General features: G+C 37.9%; 1 protein-coding gene and 1 long non-coding RNA gene across 2 annotated transcripts in view; one reads left to right on the top strand and one right to left on the bottom strand.

Annotated features, from left to right (window-relative positions):
* LOC122534884 (LON peptidase N-terminal domain and RING finger protein 3) overlaps positions 1 to 18,694 on the bottom strand; it is a 73,890-nt gene extending 55,196 nt beyond the window's left edge. The window contains exon 1 of the mRNA XM_043665920.1: positions 17,294 to 18,694. Coding sequence (XP_043521855.1) covers positions 17,294 to 17,864 — 571 coding nt within the window. The 5' untranslated portion in view covers positions 17,865 to 18,694. The remainder of the gene's footprint in view (positions 1 to 17,293) is intronic.
* Positions 18,694 to 23,880, top strand: LOC122534886. The gene is made up of 3 exons (XR_006308012.1): positions 18,694 to 18,775; positions 20,256 to 20,480; positions 23,590 to 23,880. It is a non-coding gene; the product is annotated as an uncharacterized LOC122534886 (long non-coding RNA).
* The last annotated feature ends 1,549 nt before the right edge of the window (positions 23,881 to 25,429 follow it).

The following is a 25,429-nucleotide window of genomic DNA, read 5'->3' as shown; positions in this document are numbered from 1 at the left end:
AAAAAAAAAAAAAAAAAAAAAAAAAAAAACAATAATTGATCGTTTCCATTACAAACTCTCGAATGAACTGTAAATATTTGAACTTAACTAGAAAAACGGAAATTGAATCAAAATTTCTTTATTATATTATATTGTGTATATTTTTGCATATTCTAAGCATTTTTTACACCTGACAATTTCCCATGCAAATGTGTATAAAAGTAACCGTTGTCTAATAGTAACTCTCTGAATTCTTCGAAATATATAGGAAGAAAACGCACGGTCGGCGATCGTCAGTTGAAAAAAGACGATTTTCTCGCGATACTTTCGCGAATGAGCGCGATGTTGCCTCGAGAGAGCAACGGGAAAGCATCGTGGCTACTCTCGCCTTGACACGAATCACGTGCGCCGGGACGGATTAATTTCGTTCGTACGCAATTATATAATCGAAACGCGTTCTCGCGGATTTACAATATCGCGATTCCAATCGAGTATGACGTGTATTCGTCGCGGCCACGAAGAAACTGCCTTTTAGCCACGTGGGCAAAATCCGTGGGAGAAACCTGCGTACGTCAGTGCACATCTAGTCTCGTGTCTTACACTACGAAAATAACAGTCGTTCTTTGTTGAAAATAACAGTTGTTCCTTTCGGCAGGCTGAACTCTGTGACAAACTACTCAATTAGACAGTATTCTCCGATTTATTGTTTTAAACGAAATTTTTCTTCACTTTAATTCTGAATTGATTTGAGAAATCTCAGCTCGCAACGAGGGAGTAAGAGAATATTTAATTTTGACGTTGAGAAATAGTTTACTCGATAGAAAATATTATGAAAAATATCTATCATAATACACGAATTATTAAAAAAGTATATAGTAATATGAAAATTTAAGAAATTTTGGTACTTATTAAGAAGAATAAAAAATGCTTAATTTTAGGACTTTGACTCCTCTGAGAGAATACGTTGTGATGTTGTATTTTGAGACTCATTGAAAGGAATAAAAATTTGACTGACATTTGGAATCATTGCATGCTCTATTGAACTTGATTCACTAAATTCTTCCAATGAAAAATTTAATTCTGCATTTTTTTCTCCATGAATTTGAATTTGGAACGCATTCGTGTAACATTGGAAACATTCAATGTAAATACGCGCGTCACGACTAAAAATATCGTATCAGTATTTTTTTATAACGTGCTGTAACATTGGCAGATCGTGGATTTTCTCACTAAGCATTTTGCCGATCGTGAACCTGCCACACGGACTGCGACACTTTTTTCTATATACTGGAAACAAAAATTACAGAAAAAAAGAGAATTGACGTGAAACATGACTGATTTAAATTTAAAAAATAAGTGTTTCCCTCGTTTTATGAATAACTCATCGAAAAGTGATCATACTATATTTTAAAAATATAATTCAATACTTCAATTCAGAGGTTGTATTATGCACAAGACTAAAATGAATTCTAACAGAACTAACGTTATTGTTCAAGAGAAATAAATTGACCCCATGGTTACTAGGTTGAAATACTTCTTACACAAACAAAGATTACAATTAAAGTGGTATACTTTAATCAGATATACGTATCTATACCTATTAACACTAAATTAAGATGTTGTGCGACAATATCTTCCACAACACGATCTACCGTACGCCGCTACAAATAAATTAAAAATGCAACGTTGACGAAATTTCAGACTGCTGAGTCTTGCAATCGATCAAATAAAAAACGTCATTTAAATCACTAATTGATTTCATTAATATCGAATGTATTATATATATTTCGTTAATAAAATATTTCCTTATTTGTTCCTTCGAAATATCTTTTGTGATTTGAATTAACTCGTTGAGCTTAATCATGAACCGCTATCAATTTACAACCAATTAGTCGATATCAGATACGGTTAATTTATTTAGCAAATTGATATAGACGAATAAAAATTCTTTTTAATGAATTTTATTCAAAATTTCTAATTAGCTATAGCTAGTTATATTTTTAATTCCCCAAATAGTATTGATAATTATCAGAACTTATATCACTAAAATTTAGTATAATTCAATTTTATTTTGTATTTTTCATTCTCCAGAAGAGAGATTGGGAAAATTTAATTTAGTACCATTAATATTCAATTGTATCTTCCAATAACTTGATGATACTAGTTAAGAATTAAAAATGTAATGTAAAAATGTTGCATTTTAATTCTAAAGACTTACGGAAAAAATTGTGGGAAAAAATTGGTTCAGCATAAGACTGACATGAAAACGAACAGAGAAGAGCGTGACAATCGCTGTCAACGATACGAGAACAAATATGTATCTAAATTAACAACTTCCTGACACCAACGAACGAAAGTGTTGGAAATATCAAAACGGGAAACAACGAACGAAGAGACGATTTATTTGCAATAGAACGAAAACGGTGGAACAATCGGAGTTTCGATTGACAGATAGGTACCATCGAAGCGAAATCGAGGTCGCGACCCACTTTCGACGACGGAATCTCGACGAGCGTCTCGAATCTTTTCCCTCTGATCGTTGCTTTGCCATCCAACTTCGTTACGGCAAAAATAAACCACGCTTACAATAGTATCAACCCATGGACGTTGGTTAAAATCCGTAAAATCCATTTTATTGTCTCTTGTGCAAGATCTGTCTCGTGTCGCCCAAGTCTTGAAGTTTGAACCACAGACATAAAATTAACTATGAAACTACCAGAGAAATGAAACTCTAAGAAATGCGAACAAAATTTTAGTGGAACAGAGAAAACATGATAAAAACTGTTACTCTATGAAGAATCATCTAAATTTATAAAAACACACCGTTATAAATGTAAAGAAAATATATAAATATATAGAAAATTTCTACGAAAAATTAGATATTTAGTAGTTCTAGTATTAAAGAAGGATTTTATTGACTATCTGTCAACCTATGATGACAATAGGGAATAATGAAAAATTAATATATGAATAATGGAAATTGAGAATAATGCATGAAATATAACATGCGTGTAGAAATCTTGAGTTGTTGCGTGAGCTGGCAGAATTTACGTTACGGTACTTAAACAGAATGTTAATAAAATACATACGATATCCACATATTTTAATTGGCTGTGTCAGGACTATTATATCTCGTTATATACAACCATTTATTTTATAAATAATAATATTACAGTGAGAATAAAAATATTATTATGTAGGATTATAGTTTTCTATTGTTCAAATAATATAAAAATGCATATTGATGATAGAATGTAGATCAATTGTTTTTCTATCAACAGGATTTTGTGTTTTAATTTGAACATTAATATTATTAATTTCATTTACTCGAATATATAAATTACATTTTTCATCGATTCATCACATTAATTTTGATATTTAACAAACGGGATGAAACTCTTCGTGATATTTTCTAGAACGTAATTTTTTATTTTGGATCTACATTATGAATTTTTAAATTAAATTTCGTATTACCATTAATTAAACAGGATAGTAATATTTTATATAATAATACTTTCGAGATTGATAAACCATATGCGAAAGTGTGATAATAGTGGTGAAAAGTTTGTCCATGGTATTTGTACGTCGAAGAGTAATTCACGCAAGAAAATATCGTATACGAGGCTCGTTACAGGTTTACATAATGCTATTTGGAACGTGACAAACCTATTAAAAAAAAATAAAATGACTCAGAATGCACACTTCGATGCGTGCACGACTGCATGAGGTGGCGAAACGTCGTTAGCATAATCCTTTCTTTGCATCGATACATACGCGATGAAAAGTGGTCTTTTATTATAAGGTACAAATGATTGATTTATGTATCTCTGTTGACCGACATTTCTCCTTTGGCAATCGTTTTTCAAAGAATGTAGTTTTAGGTACAAAAGTATTAAATTTTATACACGTTATATTCCAATTTAAAAAAATGTCACAAGAGTGACTCTTTATCTATCATTCTGCTAGATATTTAAAATATTTAAATGATGAAAAGCGGGTCGAAAGCCTACAAATTTTTGTATGAACTTATGCCGTAAGTCGAATGTTAAAATCTACTAAAAATCCACAAACCAATCACTTGATCAATTAATTTTTGCGTCTATCTCGACACACTCATGTCCTGTTATATAATCATAGACAGAGAATTTGAAAAAAATTTTAGCTTAAAGGTTGCAGTCACAATGTATAAAAGCGAGTCTCGAGATTGATTGTTTTCAAAAGAAACACTCTGAGTTGAGTTTCGTTTCAGAAAGGAAAACGAAACGCTTTAAGGGCTTATCATTACGTTTCCACGAAATGAAAGAAATTACGCATCGACCGAAGCGACGCGGTGGGGAACTTATGTAAGTTGTCGTCGTATCGTGAAAATCTCATTAGGAAAACTAAATGAGTCAGATCGTATTTTTATGCCCGAGTGTACGTACGTGCGCACGGACGCGTACCACGAAAATACGTTCCAAAGAACACGACTCACTCTTTTCGTATATCGTAACGATATTTTCGCCTGTAACGAAACTACAGATCAGACTTCTGTTTGCGACGGATACTTTCGCTGAGAATCGTTCTAAAAAAAAAAAAAAAACATTCGCTTAACGACACGCTTCACAGTTTGTGTAAAATATTTATAATCGAAGCGTGACTCGCGATTTGTAAAACACGTTCGACTCATTCGCGAAGAAAAACTAGTTCTCCAATAAAAAAAAAAAAAAAAAAGAAAGGGGGGAATTCCATTAATCCGGCTGCGAAGGATTAATATTTACAGAAACGGAGACGATCGCGAAATTGGTGGGCCGTTCGGCCTCCGGTTTGATCGTGGCCCTGACATGGCTGCCTCTCGCGTTCCCGTTGCTCTCTTTGCGAATCACTTGAACACCACCGGTGCGTCCTTGGTCCCTGGCGGTCTTTAGAATTCGCGGCCACGTCCTCCGGCCGCCGCCTTTCTAACCGAGATAAAGGTAAGAAGGAGCAAAGCGTGCCGAATTTGGCATGGGTCCATACACGCGCGGCCGACTCTCTCTTCGACTCGCGACGCCACCAAATTCCGCGTGCCTCGATTCGTTCCTCGACCGATAGCGCGGACGAAACGTATAGCACATACATGCATCGTACCGAGACGCAGCGAAATTGCAGGATATATCGTCGTCCAACGACGTCAGGTTACTAATATAATAATATTTTGGCGTGGCGATTTATCGTACGCAGACATCCCCGATTGTTTAATGCGTCGTTGCTTTTGTTTCAAGAATACATCAATGTCACACCTCGTTTGCAATTTCTTCTCAATTCGCGTTACTGTGCTTCGTATTGCGATCACAGGAAGCAATTAAATCCACGGATTTACATGATGTTATTTAACCGAGATGAAATGTTTTTTCATCTTTTTAATTCTGTTGCGATTCTTCAATTTTTACATTTCATTTTGACACTCGAACAGTATTTAACATAACATTTAATCGAAGAGCATATTGTATAAGAGTTTTCTCACATTTCGAACTTGAGATATTTTTCAATTTTTCTTGAGAAATGTAAGTAAGTGGACCAAAAATGATCGAAAGTGACAATTTATTATTGCTCCTTGTTATCGTCATTTCAATGCACACGACAGACGATTATATAATACGAATTGTGTTATTAATATGATATATAATATTCATTATAAAACATCATTATATAACGCGAATTATGTTATTAATATGATATATAACATCCATTACGAAACATCAGACCTTTATTTTTTTCATTCCATTTCTTCCACCCATTATATTCATTTTCTCGAAGTAATCGTTTCGTCATAAAGTCATCGTCGAGTTTCTTAACTCATCCTGACCCAACTTCCTGCTTCAGCCTGATACGTACACCCTGTTCGAGCCTGTGAAACGGAATACGCGGTTCCACAAGCAGCGTTGAATTTAACCGGCGATCTTCTCGTGTTCCCCATTGTGAGAAACGGCCGCAAAGAGCTGCTCGGGAACTGGAGCGAAGAAACGCGTGAAATTGAGCCTCGGACACGATTCGTGCTTTCCATGGGAGGCGCGCACCGTGTGTGAAGCAAACGGAGAACGATCGAATCGGCCTTTAAATTGTGCGTCGAAAAACGCTTGGAATTTTTAGTTGAATGTGACAAATCAAACACGAGGATTAGCGAAACAGACACGACCGCGGGTAATGGAGAATTTATTATCGAACATTTTACGATATTGCTATGACAGTATATACTATGATAACAATGAGCAGAGACTTGAATTACTCAATATTGAGATGTTCACAGAAGTGAATTCTCACGTTTCAAGAAGACATTCGTATAGAACGTAAAACCAAACGACGCAGACTGATGAAGTCTAACTAACTGTACGTTCGAATATTCAGCACCGACTATCATCTCACTCGAATTAATAAATCATCGTTACAGCTAATTACCAAATAATAATAAGTTCTAAACTTGATCGTACATCGAGAGAATAAATCCAAGCCACTTGAACGATCCTAAGTTGATGAGTCAACGCATCATCATTTCAGAAAATTACTAAACAGCAAATACCGAATTTGTTTATATGATAGCTAACTCAAAAAAATTAACCCAACTTAATAAACATAATCTAATAAACAATTTCTTTTTTTGTTATATTCAGGTATTTTACGAGCATAAAATTATGTAAAAAGCAAATCATCTAACTGTTTTCTTTCCAGCTTTCTTTTCGAAAAATCCCATCAACGAGCGCGAGAAAGATTTCAATAAAAATAGACAATCGCCGTATAGCGCGTACACACGTCTAATACATTATTCCCCTCACGAATTGGAACAAAGAAGACGATTTACGCGGATCGACGCTCTCTCAGCTGTGAGGATACACACAGTCGGTTCTCACTCGATCCACGATTTCACGAACAATAGTCATCGGAACGTGCTCGTGTTTACTTTGCGCGTAACAAAGTCCGTGGGAGCGACGTAGTAATCCTGTGTTGCTTATCAACTAGCGAGAGAGGAGGAATAAACGGAGCGTAAAGGAGAGTGAACGAACGATAAACGTATGGGGATTGATATTGTCATTACGTAATAAGCCTACGCCTACACCTTTAGGGAATCGTGATGTATTTCTTGTCTTTTAACTTAAGCTTTACCAAATTCAAATCGCTCTTTTGTAAATCTTTCGGCAAAATTAGTGCTAATATTACTTGACTTTATTTATTTATTTTTTTTATTATTCATTCATTAACCTTTGTTTGTTTTTATTATATTATTTGGATAATTGCCATTTATACACAGTAGGTATAAATATATAAATTTTGTCACAGTATGTAATTAGTAAGTTGCGTTAAAATTCTATTGCATGAGTTTTTGGAGCAAATTATCTGTATTTATGAGAAGATTTTTTTAAAAATTAGAAATATCTATTCCCATATTTTGTTTCTATATTTTTATTGTTGATGTGATCATTATTACAATGTAGAAAGGGATAAGAAAATAATATTTATGATAAATGCGATAGGAAGATAATTTCTTCAGAGAGGTCGTCAATTTCTTTTCAGGTGGTATTATGCGACTTTTTAAAATGGATTTCTTCAGATAAGCTGAACAATTAGCAATGCCATTTATTTTATCATTAAGTCAATTGACTGTAAAAATAATTTTAACTTTGAAGAAGCAAATATTCCGTGTCTATAATAATGATGTACTCGACAAATAAGTCAACTAGAATTAATTCTTCAAGAAATTACGAAAAGTATGCCATTCGATTGGAATGTTCAATCTTCCCATCTCGCACAATATTTCATATTTTTATTTATTTTACATTTTATTTATTTATTCTCTCACGATCCTAAGAACAACCCTTTTACAGATCTTGTTCTATCAAAATATTTCATGTATAAATCATTATAATTCAAATGAATAATTACAACGAATACAATAAATATACACAAGATATTACAATAAATACAATTATATCTGTGTCTAAATAAAAATCACTATTAATTTTGACAAAAATTTGAGAAAAATTTCTTGTTCTCGTCTATTATCAAACACGCCACAAACACATGCTACACAGAGTGCAGCTTCCATTCGTACGATAATTATAGCTCACTTTGTACAAGCGGGATACCACGATTCGAAAATAGTCGAAAGACAATGGTCACGTATCTTCCACAGAATTCACGAGCAATTTCTTTCTTCCGATCTAATAACCATCGATCAAGCTTATCGCGACTAACGAAAGACAATGGCAACTTGAACCTCTCCTACAGCAACGTTTGCGGCGATTTGTATGCAAACGACTCGTTTCAATTAGAATGTGATTGCTGAGAAACGTTCTCTCTCCACGCGGTGATATACAAGTAGTGGTTAGTCTCATTAATTAAAATCACGCGCGTAATTACCTTTGGTAATTTGAATCGCATAGACAAGAGGAATTGCTAGTTTCTGTATCAGCAAACATTAACTACCGATGATAATTTAATTATTTTAATCATTCATGGTGAATTTGTAATTAATTGAGTTTCTTAGAGAACGTCAGTTTTACGAGTAAAAAACTGCCCGTCAATTGGAAAATTGTGCCGCCCCGAATAATTTACGTAACTTTACAGTGATAATGTCGCGACACATGCTAGAAATTTTAACAGATAAACGCCACCTAATTTAAACACATAATTAATGTCATTGTGAATGATCGCTCCCGGCTCAAATAGATCTTCATTTGCCGATATCTGATTTATTGGTCTACTTCTAGGAATTCGAGATAACGTTACTCAGATAAAGAATCTTCCAAGTGTTCCACTAAATCAATATCCAATTATGCAATGACCAAACCTCCTTCTTCGATCTCTAAAAAAAAAAAAAAAAATCGCGTCTCATTGAGAAAACACCGAGAGAGAGGAAAAAAAAACAAAAACAAAGACGAGAAACAATTAGGAGAATTACGCGATTTCGCAGGGGAACATGGAGCAAAAGAAAGATCGTCGTAACCGCACCTGAGTTTCACCTGAGATCGATTGAACCAAGATCGAGTTCGACGTGCAACGTGTTTGAGTGTCGTTCCTCGTTCATTCGTTGGTGCGCAACTGACCGAAGCACCAGGTGGACGAACGGTGCAGGTGCGACCGAGCAAATAAGCTCTCGGAACGAGAACTCGCAGATGGCTCATGCCATCGACTACGCTACGATTCGTTTTCGCTTCTTTAAATTTAGTTTCTGCGTCGCCGGTGCTTACGTAATTTTGATACTGCCGACTGCACGGCTCCCGATCCACCGACGGCGATCCGCTCTGTCCAGCGCGGTGTATGACCATACGACGCCTCGTCGTGGCCATTAGCCGCGTCTCCGTGTCACCGGAATAAATTCAAATCGCGCTACACGTCGCCACGTCGCCGCGTCGCGTCGCGGTGCTCAGCATCACTGGTTCGGGGCATACACGGAAAGCTCCTTTTATAGAACGCGGCATATTTCTAGCTTGACACCACCACTCAAAATAATACCCGCGTGCATATTGTTACGCGAATTCGCCTTCCCCCCCCCGATCGCTGTTTCCTCGGTTCTCTTTTTTTTTTTTGGTTCGATTAGCGACGAAATTCGACGGATTTTACGAGAAGCTTCTCGTAAGAGGAATTAAGTCAGAAGAATTTTAAAATGCGCAATATCACAGGCTGATATTTACTGAGTAAAGATATTCAATTAATAGCAAGTTAATTAATAAGATTAATTAATTAATAGGATAGTAAATTAATTGAGAGGAATTTTAAAATTCGCAGTATCACAGGCTTTACTGAGTAAAGATATACAAAACATCTGAATTTTAATTTTATTTGAAACAAATATATCAATAATTTCATCATATCCTTCGATTAGATGTATAAGCATGAGAGAGCTTTTTTAATGTAAATTTGCACGAAAATTCGCAGTCTTGTTTTTATCGAGATGAAAAAAATTTGCGAATTTTAGGTGATAAAAGTAAAAGGATGTGAAAAATTGTACAACATGTTTAGTTATATCTTCGAGGTCGACGAGGAAATTTAATTTGCATTATTCTAACAGCTGCATTCGTTGAATTTTCTATTGAACCAAATTTTCTATTTGAGTTTCCTGTCTTATGCAGTTATCAATCTTTAAAACATTGTATCTTCCTTTTTCCCGCTGAATCGTTAACAAGATTCAACTGTTCTTCGCACTTCACACAGCTGGCGACGTACTTATCATTTATTTTTTCAATGCGTTAGAACAATCTGCTTTATTTAGAAAACGTATCTGCAGCGTGATACCCGCGTTATGCAACGCAAGCTCTCGAGTTCCAAGTATCGGTTGACCAAATTTGGTCTCAAATATACGATTTGTTAAAAATCAGTAGCCTGGAGAATAGAAATGACACGCTAAATAGTATCACGTGTTTCTTTCTCACGTTGCACAACTCGTTGCAAATTTCATTTCTTTATGGCAATATCTCTTCTGACAATGAGACCGACAGAAGAGATTGTTACGCATAAATAGATGCAACTACAAAATTACAAAATTATCGCGAAAAGTGTGCGTTAGTAAAGTTAGGAGCGCGGTGAAAATTGAACACCGAGTGAGAGGTTCGTTTGTTGAAGAATCGCCTCATAGAGCGGCGACAGATGTTTGCCGTGCGTTTTCTCACGGTGGTACTTCACGAGCCGCGTGGAACTCCTCTTTCTGATACCGTTGGCAAACGATTACCGAGAACAATGACGCGTAGCCGCGATAACGCGTAATCCGTGCCTCATGACTAATCGTCCTTGCGGAGATCGTCCTCGTTATCTTCGTCATCGTAGATTACGTTTCGCGGCAGAAGGTCCCGCCGTACGGCCATCGTGTGCAAAAATAAGAACTGTGTATGATTAAATCGTGCATTCCACGAAGCGAAATGCACCCGATAGCGTGCAAATGATAATTCGGAATTTTTTTTAAGAGAAAGAAATGGAATTTCTTCATTCTCTTTTTACACGATATGAAGAAACAGCAGAAAAGAATTCTGAACGTTAAAGATACTTTAATAATTGTTATATAAGTAGTAACGTTCTTCGAGATTTGGAGCTCTCGTTAAGACGCCCGAATTACTTCGAGTAAATAAATGTGTTATTCGCGATATTATTGTTTTATTGTCTTGAAACTTCAACTACAGTTACATTCAAAAATCAAAGTTATAATTCTATAATTTTTGGAAAAACAGAAAGGAGGAAATTTGTACCGTTTCGCCGAAACAAATAAACGGTACTCCGAAATTTTTAATGCGATAAATATACGCATGATGTGTAAAAGTCTGATACAATCTTTCCAAGTCCACCAAGATTGCATTTAAATTGCGATTACATTGCATTGCACGGTATCAATAATTTTTCAGCAACGCAATCAAGATGATGCATCAGATCTCAAAGAATAATCTTCTGAAATCTCAAGTGTTATCTTTGAACAACAACAGGCCGGTTCTGCGATTCTCGAAAGCGTTTCGTAACGAGTATCTATTTTCTTGAATTGATCTCTGAAATCTTCCTGTTCCATTTTTTCTGCTTGTCTTCTGCGTATCGTAACGGGTAAACGATTATTAGAGCGTGCAATTGACAACCAACAATTACATTAATCGCTTTTCTTACAACGCTTCGTTTCAGAAGGCGACACATAATACACTTGTACGGGATGAATCACCAATTTTTCTCTCCCTTTTAAGAACAAACGATTATCATAAATTACTATGGTACACTGTCTCATTTTTCCTTGACTGAGCAGTAATATTTAAATACAATCAGTGTTTTGCGTATCTGACACAGAGGTGCTTACGTTACGAGTATCTCTTTCCCGATTTCACTCCATAGAAGTGTTGCTTGATCGCAACAAAAATTTGTCATTACCTTGTACTGTTAATTGAACCCCGAACGGGTTAATTAGATTCGTTAGGAAGTAATGAACCTATTCTCCAATGATTTAATTTTGGAAAGTAGTCGTGAAAGAATGAAGTTTAATTAAATAATCCGCATAAGGTTGAAATTCGTTTCTTACTTGAAAGGAAAATAATAGAGCATGTGTGTAAAATACATCACTGTAAAAAAACTAAAAAAAGTTTCGTAATTTTCTCTTCTCGAGAGAATACGTACAGTTGTGCGATTTTTGCAATTTCGCGCGTACTTTTTTTTATCGGAATGTAAATGTTTACGTAATGCATACAATATATATCACAATTAATGAAACAAGAGCTCTTATCATTGTTTTATATAATTTATTCACCTTGTCATTACGTAGCAAAATATACATATATACATATTTTTTACCTTGCGCGTTATTTGCAACGTGCAGATGAAATTCCTGCTAATATTATCAATTTTGTCGTATTATTTCTCAATTTTGTATCTCGCACCGATCTTCTGTCATAAATTTCAAATTTCGTAATTTCTCTTTGTAATTTGTGAAAAGGGTTACAGTTACGGTATACATTCTCGAGTATTTCCATACATAAAGATCTTACCCAATCTGAAAGTTACATATTCCTTTTAACTTTAAATTCAAAGAGGTACAAAAGGCCCCTCTCCCCTTCCACTCGCACGAATACGTTCGATAATTGCTTTAATAAAAAGCGGCACAGCAGAATAGATAGCAATTCTTATCGCAAGTTGCGCGATAATGTTATATAAAAGTTTATGTATTAAAAATTTACCAAATAAATCTTATATAATTACCATTATATAACATTATGTATCATCTGTATTATTTCGTTTACGAGCACGTAATTGAAAATGATATCACGACAAAATAATTGATATCACCTTCCTAATCTCGTCATCGACAGAAATTTTCTCAAACTAGTATCTTTTTTGTGAAATGAACGAATTGACGAATATCGGTGTCTATGCGTAGATATAGGTACGACGATAAAATTTCATAGTATAGTTTTCATTAGAACATTGGTACAAATATTAAAAAATTACTTTGTGCCTTCAAGTTTAAATTATCTCTTTACAAGATACAAATAAATCTTAATTTTTACGTTTCTCTAAACTCTTGTACACATTGAGAAGTTTGGTGAGAAATATTAATCCCTTTCCACGATATATAATATTTCGTTTCCACAAATAAATATTTTCTAATTCATCGTTCATTCTATTCCACACAGTGTATCCAATCCAAATTATCCTACCAACCTACTATATTTACGTGTACCTATTTCTTACATCATAATTATAACATTAATTTGATTAAAAATTTCATGAATTACCACGAAAGGTTGGATTTATAAAAGATACATACGTACAATATGGACCATCTAATAACTAACTAAAATCCCAATTCATCTTCTCGCAAAATTATTATATACTTAAATTTGAATTAAACTAAGTATCTAAATTACAACCTCCAATTTTAACTTTGCTGGTAAGGTTTGTCTGTGCTAATATAACAGCACCTGCGTATTTTTAGCAGCTGCAAGAACAAAGAGAGTCTGAGATCCATTATTTTACTGATCCAACGGCCGCGTCTAACACCAGAGAATTTCGAAAATGCGACGCTTCGAAATTCCTTTCCATTTGAGGGAGCGTCTCAGCAGAATCTGTCACGTTCATCACGATTCAGCGCGTATACGATGGATTTTCTATACCGAGACGATGTTTGTTCGATGCAGAGTCTCGGTGTTCCTGGTACATGCACCGTGTCCCACCGAACGGGCCGACGCGAATAATCTGGCCTCTCGGCACTCCCGACATTCTCTCTCTCTCTCTTTCTCTTTCTGTTTCTCTCTTCCCCTGTCTCCCTCTTTCTCTCGAGCCCACGTTATATAAGAACCGCCTCAGACTGGCCGTGAACTTACCGGCGTCGTCGTCTTCGCATTCGAACGCAGCCGTCTCCCTTTCCACGCGCGAACCCGTCCGGTGCACTCGGCATGCACAGAAGAGGGAGAAGGAATGCGATCGATTCAGTTATTCTTTTCAGGGAGATCGAGAGAAACAGCTCTTACCTGGCTGCTGCGCTTTATCTCGCGGTGAGACCTCTTCTATGGGATTTTGCTCCGCGATTTTGCGATTCGCGCTCGCGAAACAACGTTCTCCAGGGAAGAAAGCGAACCGCCGTTCGTTAACTAGTGAGGAAAACGAACGTTTCTTTGTGGTAATTTTTTAATTTATTACACGGGGGAATTTTCATTATTTAACTACCTTTTCTTTGAGTTGTAGCTTCTTCATTTTAATTGGTAATTGAATTATTGCATGTTTAAGGTTCCATGGTAAAAATGTATACAAAAATACGTGCACTAATGACATAGATTTAGTTTTATTAAAGTATAAAGCATAAAATTTAGTTTTAGTTTTATTAATTTAGTTTTATTAAGTATAAAGTATAAAATAATATCGCGAATTAAAGAAGAATCTGTGTATATTCCAAGTAAGATTCGAAGGAATGTATCGAGAAATTTAAATTTAAAAAAATTTTTAGGTACTTTGAGGTTTCACTGTTACATTTTACGTATAAACTGGTAGAGTATTCGAATGGGAAATTATAGACTGTACTAACATACCAATCATACAAAGGATCTGTTACATAATAAAAAAATTATCATTTTTAGAAATATTTTCTCCTTGAACGAAAGAACGAAGAATCAAGAATCAAAACGATATACAACTCGGGAACGAATTGAGAATTTTAAAATCAGACTAATTTAAATTCTGCAAATTGAGAATTTTAAAATCAGACTAATTTAAATTCTGCAAACATCGTTTTCGTTCCACCGTATTTTTCGAAATAAACACGACGATTAAAAACATTCTGACGCGATGACTGCCGAGGCCTGCAACGATTACGGTATAACGTCATGGATTAAAAAATAGAAGCGAGTCTACGAGACGTTTCGACGTCTGGGAATCTGGACAAAGGAGCCTGTGCTCGGTCTACATCGAGGTCATCAACCAGAACTTAAATCGGAGCGATTAAAATCCACCTATGCCAGACGGAGGAATTGCATTCACCGTTCACCACGAATATTATCCTTCTACGTGGATCACTGCACATTAAATTCTCAACACTCGAGTGGTTCGTTTAATCGCATTTACGCTTTAAACGAAGACTAAAGATTTTTTCTCCAGATTTAATTCTCCTAGATAAAACAAATTTTGTTTCAGTGAAACATTTACATTTTATGTACGAAAAACAGTTCTCTTTTTGAAAAGTTCAGGCTAATAATCTTATGATCTACTCGATGAAAAAGAATTTTTTTATGTCTAAAGTTTCTTTTTCTGTAAATTTCAACAAAAGCGTGACAAAATTAGACCCTTGAAGACGTGAAATTTTGCGATTACAAAGGTCAAGACAGTTCAAACCTCATAGTGTATTTAAATTAAACGAAACACTCAGCAATCACCTTATTTTTAGACATTTGATTCATTCAACACGACAGTCTCTATCTTCAATATTGTAAGTCAAAAATATCTCAACAAATCGTTGATAAATACAATTTTCGACAAGTATACGCAAATGTTTAAAGTTCGGAAAGCTTCAAAATTTTTACCAGTTTCTTGCTGTATTCGTCCGTATTCGAACTTTCGACGCAAAAGCATCCTTTTGCAAAAACACAAAAAAAAAAAAAAAAAAAATATAAAGAAAAGGTTAGGTCTGTTCTTCAGAATTTCGAGTGAGCTGAATGAGTTTGAGCGACGAAGAGAGAGAGTATGCCAGCGATTCACGCGCGGGACAAAGAAGCTCGAGACGGAACAGTTCGTATGATTTACGGCGTTGTTTGTAAAAACGTGGAACGTTGTTTCTACCACGAAAACCGTTTCTGTGACCGACGAGTAACAAGGCCAACGTTATCCGCAGATGGAGCACGTAGTAAATATTCGCATTTGCGAATGAAATACCATTCATGAAATACTAGATGTGTTTTGTCAAGTTTAAGAAGCATTTGGTCAGATTATTTGATTACAATAACGATTAAGCTATGAATTTTGATACACTTACCTTTGGAAAGATTTATATTTTATACGAGAAATTTTAAAGTGGAAGATTATATACAAATGCACGCGATGTGAAAAAAATACGTGTATGAAATTTCCAAAGTATAGCGCTTTCCACAATATATACTTAGAGTGTGTAAAATAATTGGTATTATTATTATTATTCGTCGTTTCGTGTGGAAGAAAGAGGAAGAACATGTAGAGTTCCTACAAATTTTCACTCTGAATTCTTAGATGTTTATAACCTCCGAAATTCAAAGTATCGTCTAAACGATATCATGCTATGTCATTCAGAAAATATAAAAGGATTAAACAGCTCGGTTTGCAATAAAAATTTTATCTCTTAAAGTTTTAAAGTACTTTCTACGAGTCAGTATGTCAAACAATTTTCTACCGATGATTTAGCATTCGCAAAAATACGAATTTATAAAAGTCCGCAGTCGGCGATCGTTCTTTTATTTGAGTGAATTGTGCTTAAAAACGATCGTGCTTTTGTCTTTGCGTATTTTGCGCTATCTTTGAAATCGAAACATGCAAATTAATTCGATCTTCTGCGGTTCGTAACGCTATCCGGATTCGCTGTTTCGTAATGATCTTTATGTAACTGCTTTATAATCCCTGGTGAGAATTTAGTAGCACGAGTAAACTTTTCTCGTACGCAAATCGCGTGTTTCTCCGATCGATTGCGTAAAAAAGGGAAACAAAGGAGAATCAAGGCTACATCGTTGGGCTAAATCGAGACCCCGTAACCTGGTATATGATACGCGCCATTTTCCATCTATTAATGCAGAAAAATCGTCCTTCACACGGCTTCACATAAAAATAGCCCTTCAGATTATTATAAACACGGTTACTTTCCCGGGGTGGTAAATTAGGGACTCGATAAATCCTAATTTGAACTTTTTCAGAATAGTTGATCACGAAGCGTATCAGACGCATCAATGTGAAGAATCGCGAGAAAGAAAGAAATGTGAAATTTACTCTCATTCTGATCGCGGTACTTTTCAACATCTCAAGGAAGGTATTTCAGTGTAACATATCTGAAGAGGAGAACAACATATTAAGTTCAAAAATAGGAATTCCTTAAAAAATAAAGGAATCGAACCGATAAACTTTAGCAGAGACGCAATGACCAAAACTTATATCCTTTTAAATAATTAGGAATTCGATACAATTGCCTCCGTATAAAAGTACATATGCCTACGTTTCGTATCTATACAGTCATGTGGTATTACCTGTATCATAATACGATCGTTTATGCACATTTGTGCGCGCAACTTGAACGCCAACGTCGCGTACGCGCTTTCTTAACCCAGAATTAATTGTTCAAGACGACTGCCAAAAGATTCGAAACCCGAGAAACGCCGAGAGACTCAACACTCACCAAGATGAACTGCGAGGTTGTACCTCTCGAGGGCCTGACCCAGGTGTCCCTCCTTCATCAATGTGTCACCCTCGTGCCTGGCCCTGCTGGCCTCAGCCTCGCGTGGCCACCACTTTTCCACCAGTCTCTGCACCAGCACGTTCGTCTCACTCACAGCGGCGATCTTTTGCCAGCACACGCGACAGCTCTTGCCCAGTTCCACGCAATTCTTGCAGTACGTGTGGCCGCAGTTCGTGGTCACCGGCTGGCACAAGGTTCCCTCGCAAACCGGGCACGCGAACGACGTCTCTATTTTCCTTCGGAAGCTGGTGGCGGTGGTCGCCGCGCCGGACAACTCGTCCAGCAAAGCGTTGGCCAAGTGTTTCAGTCTCTCCGGTGGCACCGAGCCCACTGACAAACACCTCGCGTAAACGCCGATCGATTCCCTGATTCGACCACACTTGGCCAACGAGTCCCCGTAGCCGACCAGCACCTCGAAGCTCGGTGCCTTTTGCTTCAAGCTTCGCTCGTACATCTCCACGGCGAGACGATAGTTGCACGAGGCGAACGCTTCCTTTGCCAATTCGGTCATGTTCGTGGACGTGGAACACGCGAAACGGCGACGGATTTTCGGAAGAGAAAGAGAGAGAGAGAGAGAGAGAGAGATCGGTTTCGTTGTTTTCGTAGAAATGACGTGCCTGCGACCGATAAGAATTACGTGCACCCGTCGATCGCGGGGTAAACTGCGCGGCACGATCCGCTGATCGATAACTTTGTGAGGGTAGCTCTCAGACAGATGTGCATTTTACCTCATTCGTCCACTTTGAAAGATCGTGCGATCTTTCTCGATCACTTTCTTCCTTCGTCTCGCCACTCGCTTGCAAATGGAAATGAAGGAAACAGGAAGGGAAAGAAAAAAGGAAAGAAAAATGAAAAAGAACGACGATCGTATCGATCGGCTGGCTGGTCGGAGAAAACACTTGACACAGAGAAAGACGCGTGAGAATGATCGGACTATCCGGGTGTATATCGGTAGCCGCGTCGAACAGCCCGGGACAGCCTGGGTCCAATGTTGATAAGCGATTCGGTCGGTCGCACACGTTTGACAGCTGGCCGACCACGCGGTAAGAGAATTCACGTCGCACGGCACGCAGAAACAGTGCTACGCACGGCACGACGGCGCACTGACGACTGCTGGCTCGGCTGTCACCGCTCGCTCGGGCCACTGTCAGAAACGTAAACCAACCGGGCAGGCAGCGAGGGGTGGCCGGCAGGCAGTGGTGGCGGCGTCGGTGCAACCGTGGTGGCAAGCCAAGCCAAGCCAAGCCAAGCCAAGCTGAGCCAAGCGGCGGCGGCGGCGGCGGCGGCAGCGACGACGACGACGACGACAGCGCCACGCGGCGGTACACACACCTTCGACTCTTCACTGGCTCTACCTCACCAACTGTTTCGTGATAGCACCGAACCGTGGCTGTATCACCGCATCGGTCTACGTTCTCCTACGTAAGCGTCCGCGTTGGTGTCGAGCCACACCCCCCACTACGAATCTCAGGCATCGTCCTGCCACCGCCGAGATCCCCCTTGATCCGCTTGTCTTAACCCCTTCCCTCTTCTCAACCTTATCAGAATGCTTCTACTGTTGCTTCTCTCTTTTTTTTTTTTTTCCTTTTCAAACTACTCTCCTCTGATCGGTCGCATCGTCGCATCCACGTTCGGACAATTGCAGCTTCCACGAATCCATCGTTTCTCCATGAATCTCTCGCCACTTTATCTCAGGACGAATCTTTTCACGCATGTGGAGGTAGGTGTTATCCTTCGAGCCATCATCACCGAAGCAACGACTCAAGAATCTCCCGTGCGCAGCCCTTGTTGCGATATAGGACGGTCAGAGTTCCGTTCATCTCGCGGTCGACATAGTCCCGGCGTATCAACAGGCTCCTCCGAAGCGCGTCTTTGTGGATACTCGAGCGTATCGAACGGCGTCGCCTGTCCGCGCGCGTCCTGTCCCTTGGCTGTCGCCACTTGGTAACCTTCGTAACCGTGGATCGTACGCTGAAACAGGTTGTGGCTGGTAGCGAGGGCGAAGAGACGAAGGGGTGGCGGACCGTTTAACCAGGACACTTGTTGTTGGCGGCCTCTTATCTTCGTCTGGATCGTCCAAGGCTCTCCTGTCCTGCGAAACGGAAACGCGTCGAGGAGTCCGGTTCGATCTGGAATGGGGCGAGCACAAAACGACACAACTTTTCGGTGGCGGTGAGCTACCGTGGTAGACGCGAAGCAGTGTCGAGAGAGATGCGCGACCGCGGCGAGCTTACATAAAGAGCGTCGCGTCAGTGCACAAAACGTGGCGGGAGCGAGGCGAGTTTCGATTGGATCAATTATTCCACGGGCGAGCCTCGGCTCTCCGGGCTCTAGGAATCTTACTGAGCATGAGCAGTAACGTTACGTGGTCTACGTCGTGGTATTCTGTTTTACCCAGCACCGAGAGCGGACCTGCGTGCGCTGCTTGCTGCTCCCCTTGATGTGTATCGTGCGTGAGTCGGTGGGCACCAGCCAGCCGACCGCTGACTACGCAGACGCGCTATAAACGCACCGCTCGCTTTCTTTCTCCTTCCCCTTTCTGCTTCCCTTTTCTCACCGTTTCGCCTTCTCTCCTTTTAATCCGTTCCTCTTTCGCGCGCCACGCTCGCCACACGCTCGCACCCGATGCATCCGACGCATACGAGACCGCACGGTACACACGCGTGTCCTACGATCTGCGTGAATAAAACGCGCGCCGATAGCCTCGAGTGGATGCAACTGTTGTGTGAAAAGTTGTTTCTTTGGAAAATGTCAATACGTCATTGAGATGTTTCACATTCGCTGCACCGATGAACTTGAATTGAATTAACAAGCACTCTTTGATAATGTAGTAGCACGTTTGAGCAAAATCGGTCACCGTTGTTTGTAATTGTAAGAACTATTATTTGTAATTTCTTTTCAGATATGATAGATATCGTCGCGATGTATCAAAGATGTTATTGGCGATGCGTAACAATTTTTCCGATACGTCAGAAATATTATTGACTGAAACGAAGAAAGATGCAGGGAAATATTTCTGTAGTTGGCGAAGATAACGAGAAATAAAGAAGAGAGGCGCAATTTCAAACTTATACCACAGTTATCATTGTACCGAGATGTGTATACGTGTAATCAACGTGTTAGCCAGGTACAGTTAATACTCTTAGTTGTGAAGCTTAACGCAAGCTTGTGCTAGCCATTTGTCATCGACACAGCGATCAATCAGTTTGATGAAATGTTTTGAAACTCGCACGTAAAACAGCATAAAAAGAACGAAGATTACTTTAATCCATAGAATTTATAAGAAAGGAGATACTGCACGTTGAAAAATGAACGTCAGTCACACCTGTTAAAATTCCACGATAGAGAAGCCACGAGGATATTTATGTAGAATCCTAGCGCAATTGCGTGTAGTGCATAAATATCTCCCTTGTGGCTAGAAAACGTGGAGGTTTGTCCATTTATTGAGTGATTAATCTCTTTATTAATTTCTACATCGCCATTACACGATCCGCGCGTCGTGTGAAAATTCATTTTCCCGATCGTTATCGCCATTTGCGTGGGCAACCTGTCTGTTTCAGTTGCTTTGCATTTTCCTCTCGACCGGTTCGTTGTCCGCGAAATATTTTTATCGTCCATCGCGAGCTGAATTTTTCTCATTTAATCTTTCAGCTATCTTCTAGAATCTCTTTTTACAATTGGAGTAATACTATTAGTCTAATTTTCCAAGCCACAAATTACTATTGTAGTATTGAAGCAGATACATAAAATTTAGTTGTAAGACACAAATATATTTAGAAAACTGCAAGTCAATATTGTTTAAATTACTAGAGCTAAGCAAGTTACTAAAAGAAAAGAAAACGCAAGACAGGAAATTGTAAAGTTACCAGAGAGAAGTACTATAATTGCAAGAAAGTCCTTGTCGAGTCGGAAGGAGGAGTATCATTCGGACAATTATTCGAAATTATGTAACTTGTTGCCTGTTTGGAATTTTGTGGAAAATGACGTGAATTGTCCAAACATGCCGGATAAATAAACATCGACAATCGTCTAATTCGAACGACAAACTTTCGCGTCACGTTGATGGAAATCACCGCGGGATTCGATCGTCTGCGAGAAATCCATCCGATCTCAAGCGATTTCAAGAAGATTTCCAACTGCATTTAATAGGGATTCCCGAGAAAATTATTCCGAAGGACGAATAAACTATCGATCAATAATTCTCATCTGTAAGATGAAGATACAATTCGATCGTTTTAGAGACATCCCAAGAGATGCCAGTTCCACAATTTAAAACAGTTCTTCGTACCTTTTCATTCCTCTACGAATTCATTTTTCATTCTGCAAAAAATTATAATGAAATCCCTTCGACTAATTAGAATTTTTTCCTATCACTTATACTCTGTCCTCGTATTTTTATTCAGACACGTCGCTCTTCATTTCACGTTTCATTTTCCGAGGCGAAATTACAATTACCAAATATTAAGTTAATTTAACGTCGTCAGATTTTCCTAGAATTCGTGGGAATTAATTTCGAAGAGAATTACTCGAGTGACTTCTTCGTTAGCTCGTAAAAGGTGCAGTTCCAACGAGATGAGGCGCAGTCCCAACGTTCCGTCTCTGTTTGCAATTCAGCGGCGCAACTGCGCTTGATGAATCCCGGTCTCACTTGATGAATCACTTTTCCTACGTGTCGTAAACACTGCGACACGAACTCACCGAGGACCAGAGAAACCTTCAATTTTCTGTCGTAAAAAAAAAAAACAAAAAATTCACAACTGTGGCTCGTGGTAACCCTAATTGACTCCATTGCCATTTTTCGTACGCGTCACCAGCCAGTGTACAGGATGTCCATAAAGTCTCTTTACAATTTCAAATATTTATTACAAAGGCAAATGGAAAGACAGATAAGTGGAAATTATTATATTACAAAGTGAGACATATGTATTTAAGTTTTTTTCTTGCCTCATTTAATACATGCCTCTATATGGGTACCATTAGTTGTACGAAGCACATCAAGACGGTACTCGATTTCTTGCCATGTTTGCTGTAGCATACTCTCATCAATGATAACAATGGCATCAGTGATTCTCTGCTTAAGATTAATAATATCCCGTACCATTAAATGAAGCAAAAAAACCTTAAATATATACGTCTCATTTTGTAATAATTTCCATTTATCTGTCTTTTCATTTGCCTTTATAATAAATTTTTGATATTGTAAAGAGACTTTACGGACATCCTGTATATCGTCACGAAATGCAGAACGAAATCGAACCGATCACGTTTTAATCATGCGTTAAGCTTAAAACTTACGTTGACTCGTTTCACGAGCGTAAATGACAACGTTATTCTCGTTTTAATAGGAAAAACTATTAACGTTCATTCATATTAAACAGGATTCCCGTCATTTATCATTCACTTGTACTAATTTATCATTCATTAACGGCAAACGCTAAAAAATATCGACCAATGTTAATGAAAAAAAGATTCCGTCTTCTTTATTGTATTAACAACATTATTTCATTATAGAATTATATATTCATTTCGATAATCTTTTAAAGTTTGTAGAAAGTTCGATCGATATTAATTATTTTTCTCGTACTCAATGTGTCAGTCTCTAAACCAAACAAGATTACATTTGGAAAGAGCAATTTGTATCAATTTACATCAAGTTTAGTGTATCCTCTGCTTTTCGAACGAAATTAATATGCAAGTTCCAATTCTAAATATAATCAATTAGTTCAAGTCGGCAATATCGCGAATAAAATGTTTATTTACTTAAAGATTAGATATTATTTTTCCCGAGACACACCAAAATATTGAGCTAAAGAGTGAAAAAGAAATTAATACGAATCCACATTTACGTCATTCAATGATCAATAATAAAAGATTTAACATTTCAAAGTACGTCTCACTTCGAACACGAATAAAAATATAAATATTTCGTACGGTAAACGACACGCGAATCGTTGCTACATTTTCATACGTTCACGTTCGATTGGATATCGACCACGCGGCGACGTAGAAATTCGAAAAACGGAATACTTAATCTCCGCTTGCATATACGTATTTATCTGTCGGCTTACGTAAGATATTTGTGTCGTACAAAGAGTCACCTTTGTCGATCGCAAAACAAATTGTTAATCATCGAAATACGGCGTATCTTGGCGTTACGTAAATGGTTTACGCACGGCAGACACCCGCGCACACAAAGTCGTCGCGCGGCTGCTTCTTTCCTTTGCTTTTTGTTCCAGAAACGACGAATTTTATTATACGCGGTGTGCGACCACCGATGGAATGCCATTGCCAGAAATCTTCAACTCTCGTGTTTGAACCTGGCCACGCGACCCGACAATCCACGATTACGTCATGCTATCTCAGCTGCTTGCTTTCGCGCACTATGATCCTTCCACCACGCCGTCGTGAAGATGCAACGAGATCATGTTTTTTTGGCAGGAGAGACCCGATTCGAAGAAAACGAATTTTTTTGCAGAAGGTAATTTTGGACTCTGCTGAATTTCTGAACTTTTATATTTTACTCTTACCTCTTGAACAGAATTGTTTTTCTTTTTTCTTTTTTTTTTTTTTAGCAAGGGAGATCCAATTTCAAGAAATCGATGACAAGTTTTTTTTTGTAGAAGATAATTTTGGACTCTGCTGAATTTTTAAACTTTTATATTTCATATATATTTTTGCCTCTTGAACAGGATGGTTCTCTTTGAAGAGAAACCCAATTTCATCAAAAATCGATAATCAGATTTCTATCGAGGATATTTTTAACTTTGCTGGAGATGATTTGCTTATATGTTTTTGATAGAGTTTTTTTAGAGTTTTGAAAATTTTGTTCTAGTTATAAGATATGTGATTAACTAACTGCCATTTATTCTGTAATATATGCAGAAGAAGACTATTCCATAGCTATGTGCAGTGGTTCCAGAATTGATATTAAGATCTCAATGCAAGAATAGTAATTATTGGAATTGTATTCTTGTCTCAAGTCGGTCAATCTCAAATTGAATATTCTCATTTTACTTATGTCAGACATCAGAAATCAACAGGTATATTGTTTCCTTTGTTTTTTCTGATTATACATAATTCGAGAAATGTTATCAGAAACGAAACTCGTTTTATCTGAGAAAAGCTCATCATCAAAAAAATTCTCCATCAAAAGGAAATTAAAATTAAATCACATTATTTAAAAAAATAACAAATGACACTAAAAAATCAATGCTACGAAGATTTGCAATTCGAAACACTTAACGCGTATTCGACATAAATTTTATTGTTTCTAATCTAGAGTTTAGACTTTAGAGTTTTCACATTGCTTTATATTTTCAAATTTATGAAAATTGAATCATTTCAATAACAAACCGACAGAAAATTTCCTCGTCAAGACATTGAGCTTCCTAAAATGGAGATGATATCACGATAATGAGAAAATTTCGTAAAGAACGGATCACGAAAGGTTCGTTTCCTCTTCAAAACATCTAATTATTTCTTAGTAAAGAGCTTAACCGCTATGCTCATTAAATTCTCTCTCCCATCCTTCTTCTCTCTCTCTCTCTCTCTCTCTCTCTGTACTTGGTGATGATGCACCGACCCGTTCGTCGCGTTCCCTTTTTCACGAACTCCAATCACGAACACAGACAAGCGTCGATCGCGGCATCAGTGTTCGTTTAATTAGCGGCGGCTTCTTCGAACAAGCATTTCCATTCGTTTTTACCCCTAGCTAAGCGACCGATCGATCCCTCTGACATAATCGCGCCGTCGAGGCTTTCGCAATTGCGCCTTACTCGCGACGTACACGCGTCGATTTATGGAATGGTCGACGTTGGTTAATCAGATTCGTGAACAGTTTCGCGACGGATGAGAGAGTGTCCCAGGTGTCCAGTGGAAGGACTTTGGGAGAGACGATGTTGCGACACTTGGCAAAAATGTGGCTAGAACCGCCTCTCCTGGATGGCTATGTTTGGAGCTGTTACATAAAGTCTCCTCCGCCGATCAGTCACCAGAGGGCCTTATTAGATCAACTACGAAAAGCCATCCGATGTAAAATCCGGTTGCTAACCGGATATGTATAAGTCGGAATGTCAA

Source organism: Frieseomelitta varia, unplaced genomic scaffold (genome assembly GCF_011392965.1).
Source record: "Frieseomelitta varia isolate USP_RPSP 00005682 unplaced genomic scaffold, Fvar_1.2 scaffold_648, whole genome shotgun sequence".
NCBI classification, from domain to species: domain Eukaryota; kingdom Metazoa; phylum Arthropoda; class Insecta; order Hymenoptera; family Apidae; genus Frieseomelitta; species Frieseomelitta varia.
This window is presented reverse-complemented; position numbering and strand designations above follow the sequence as displayed.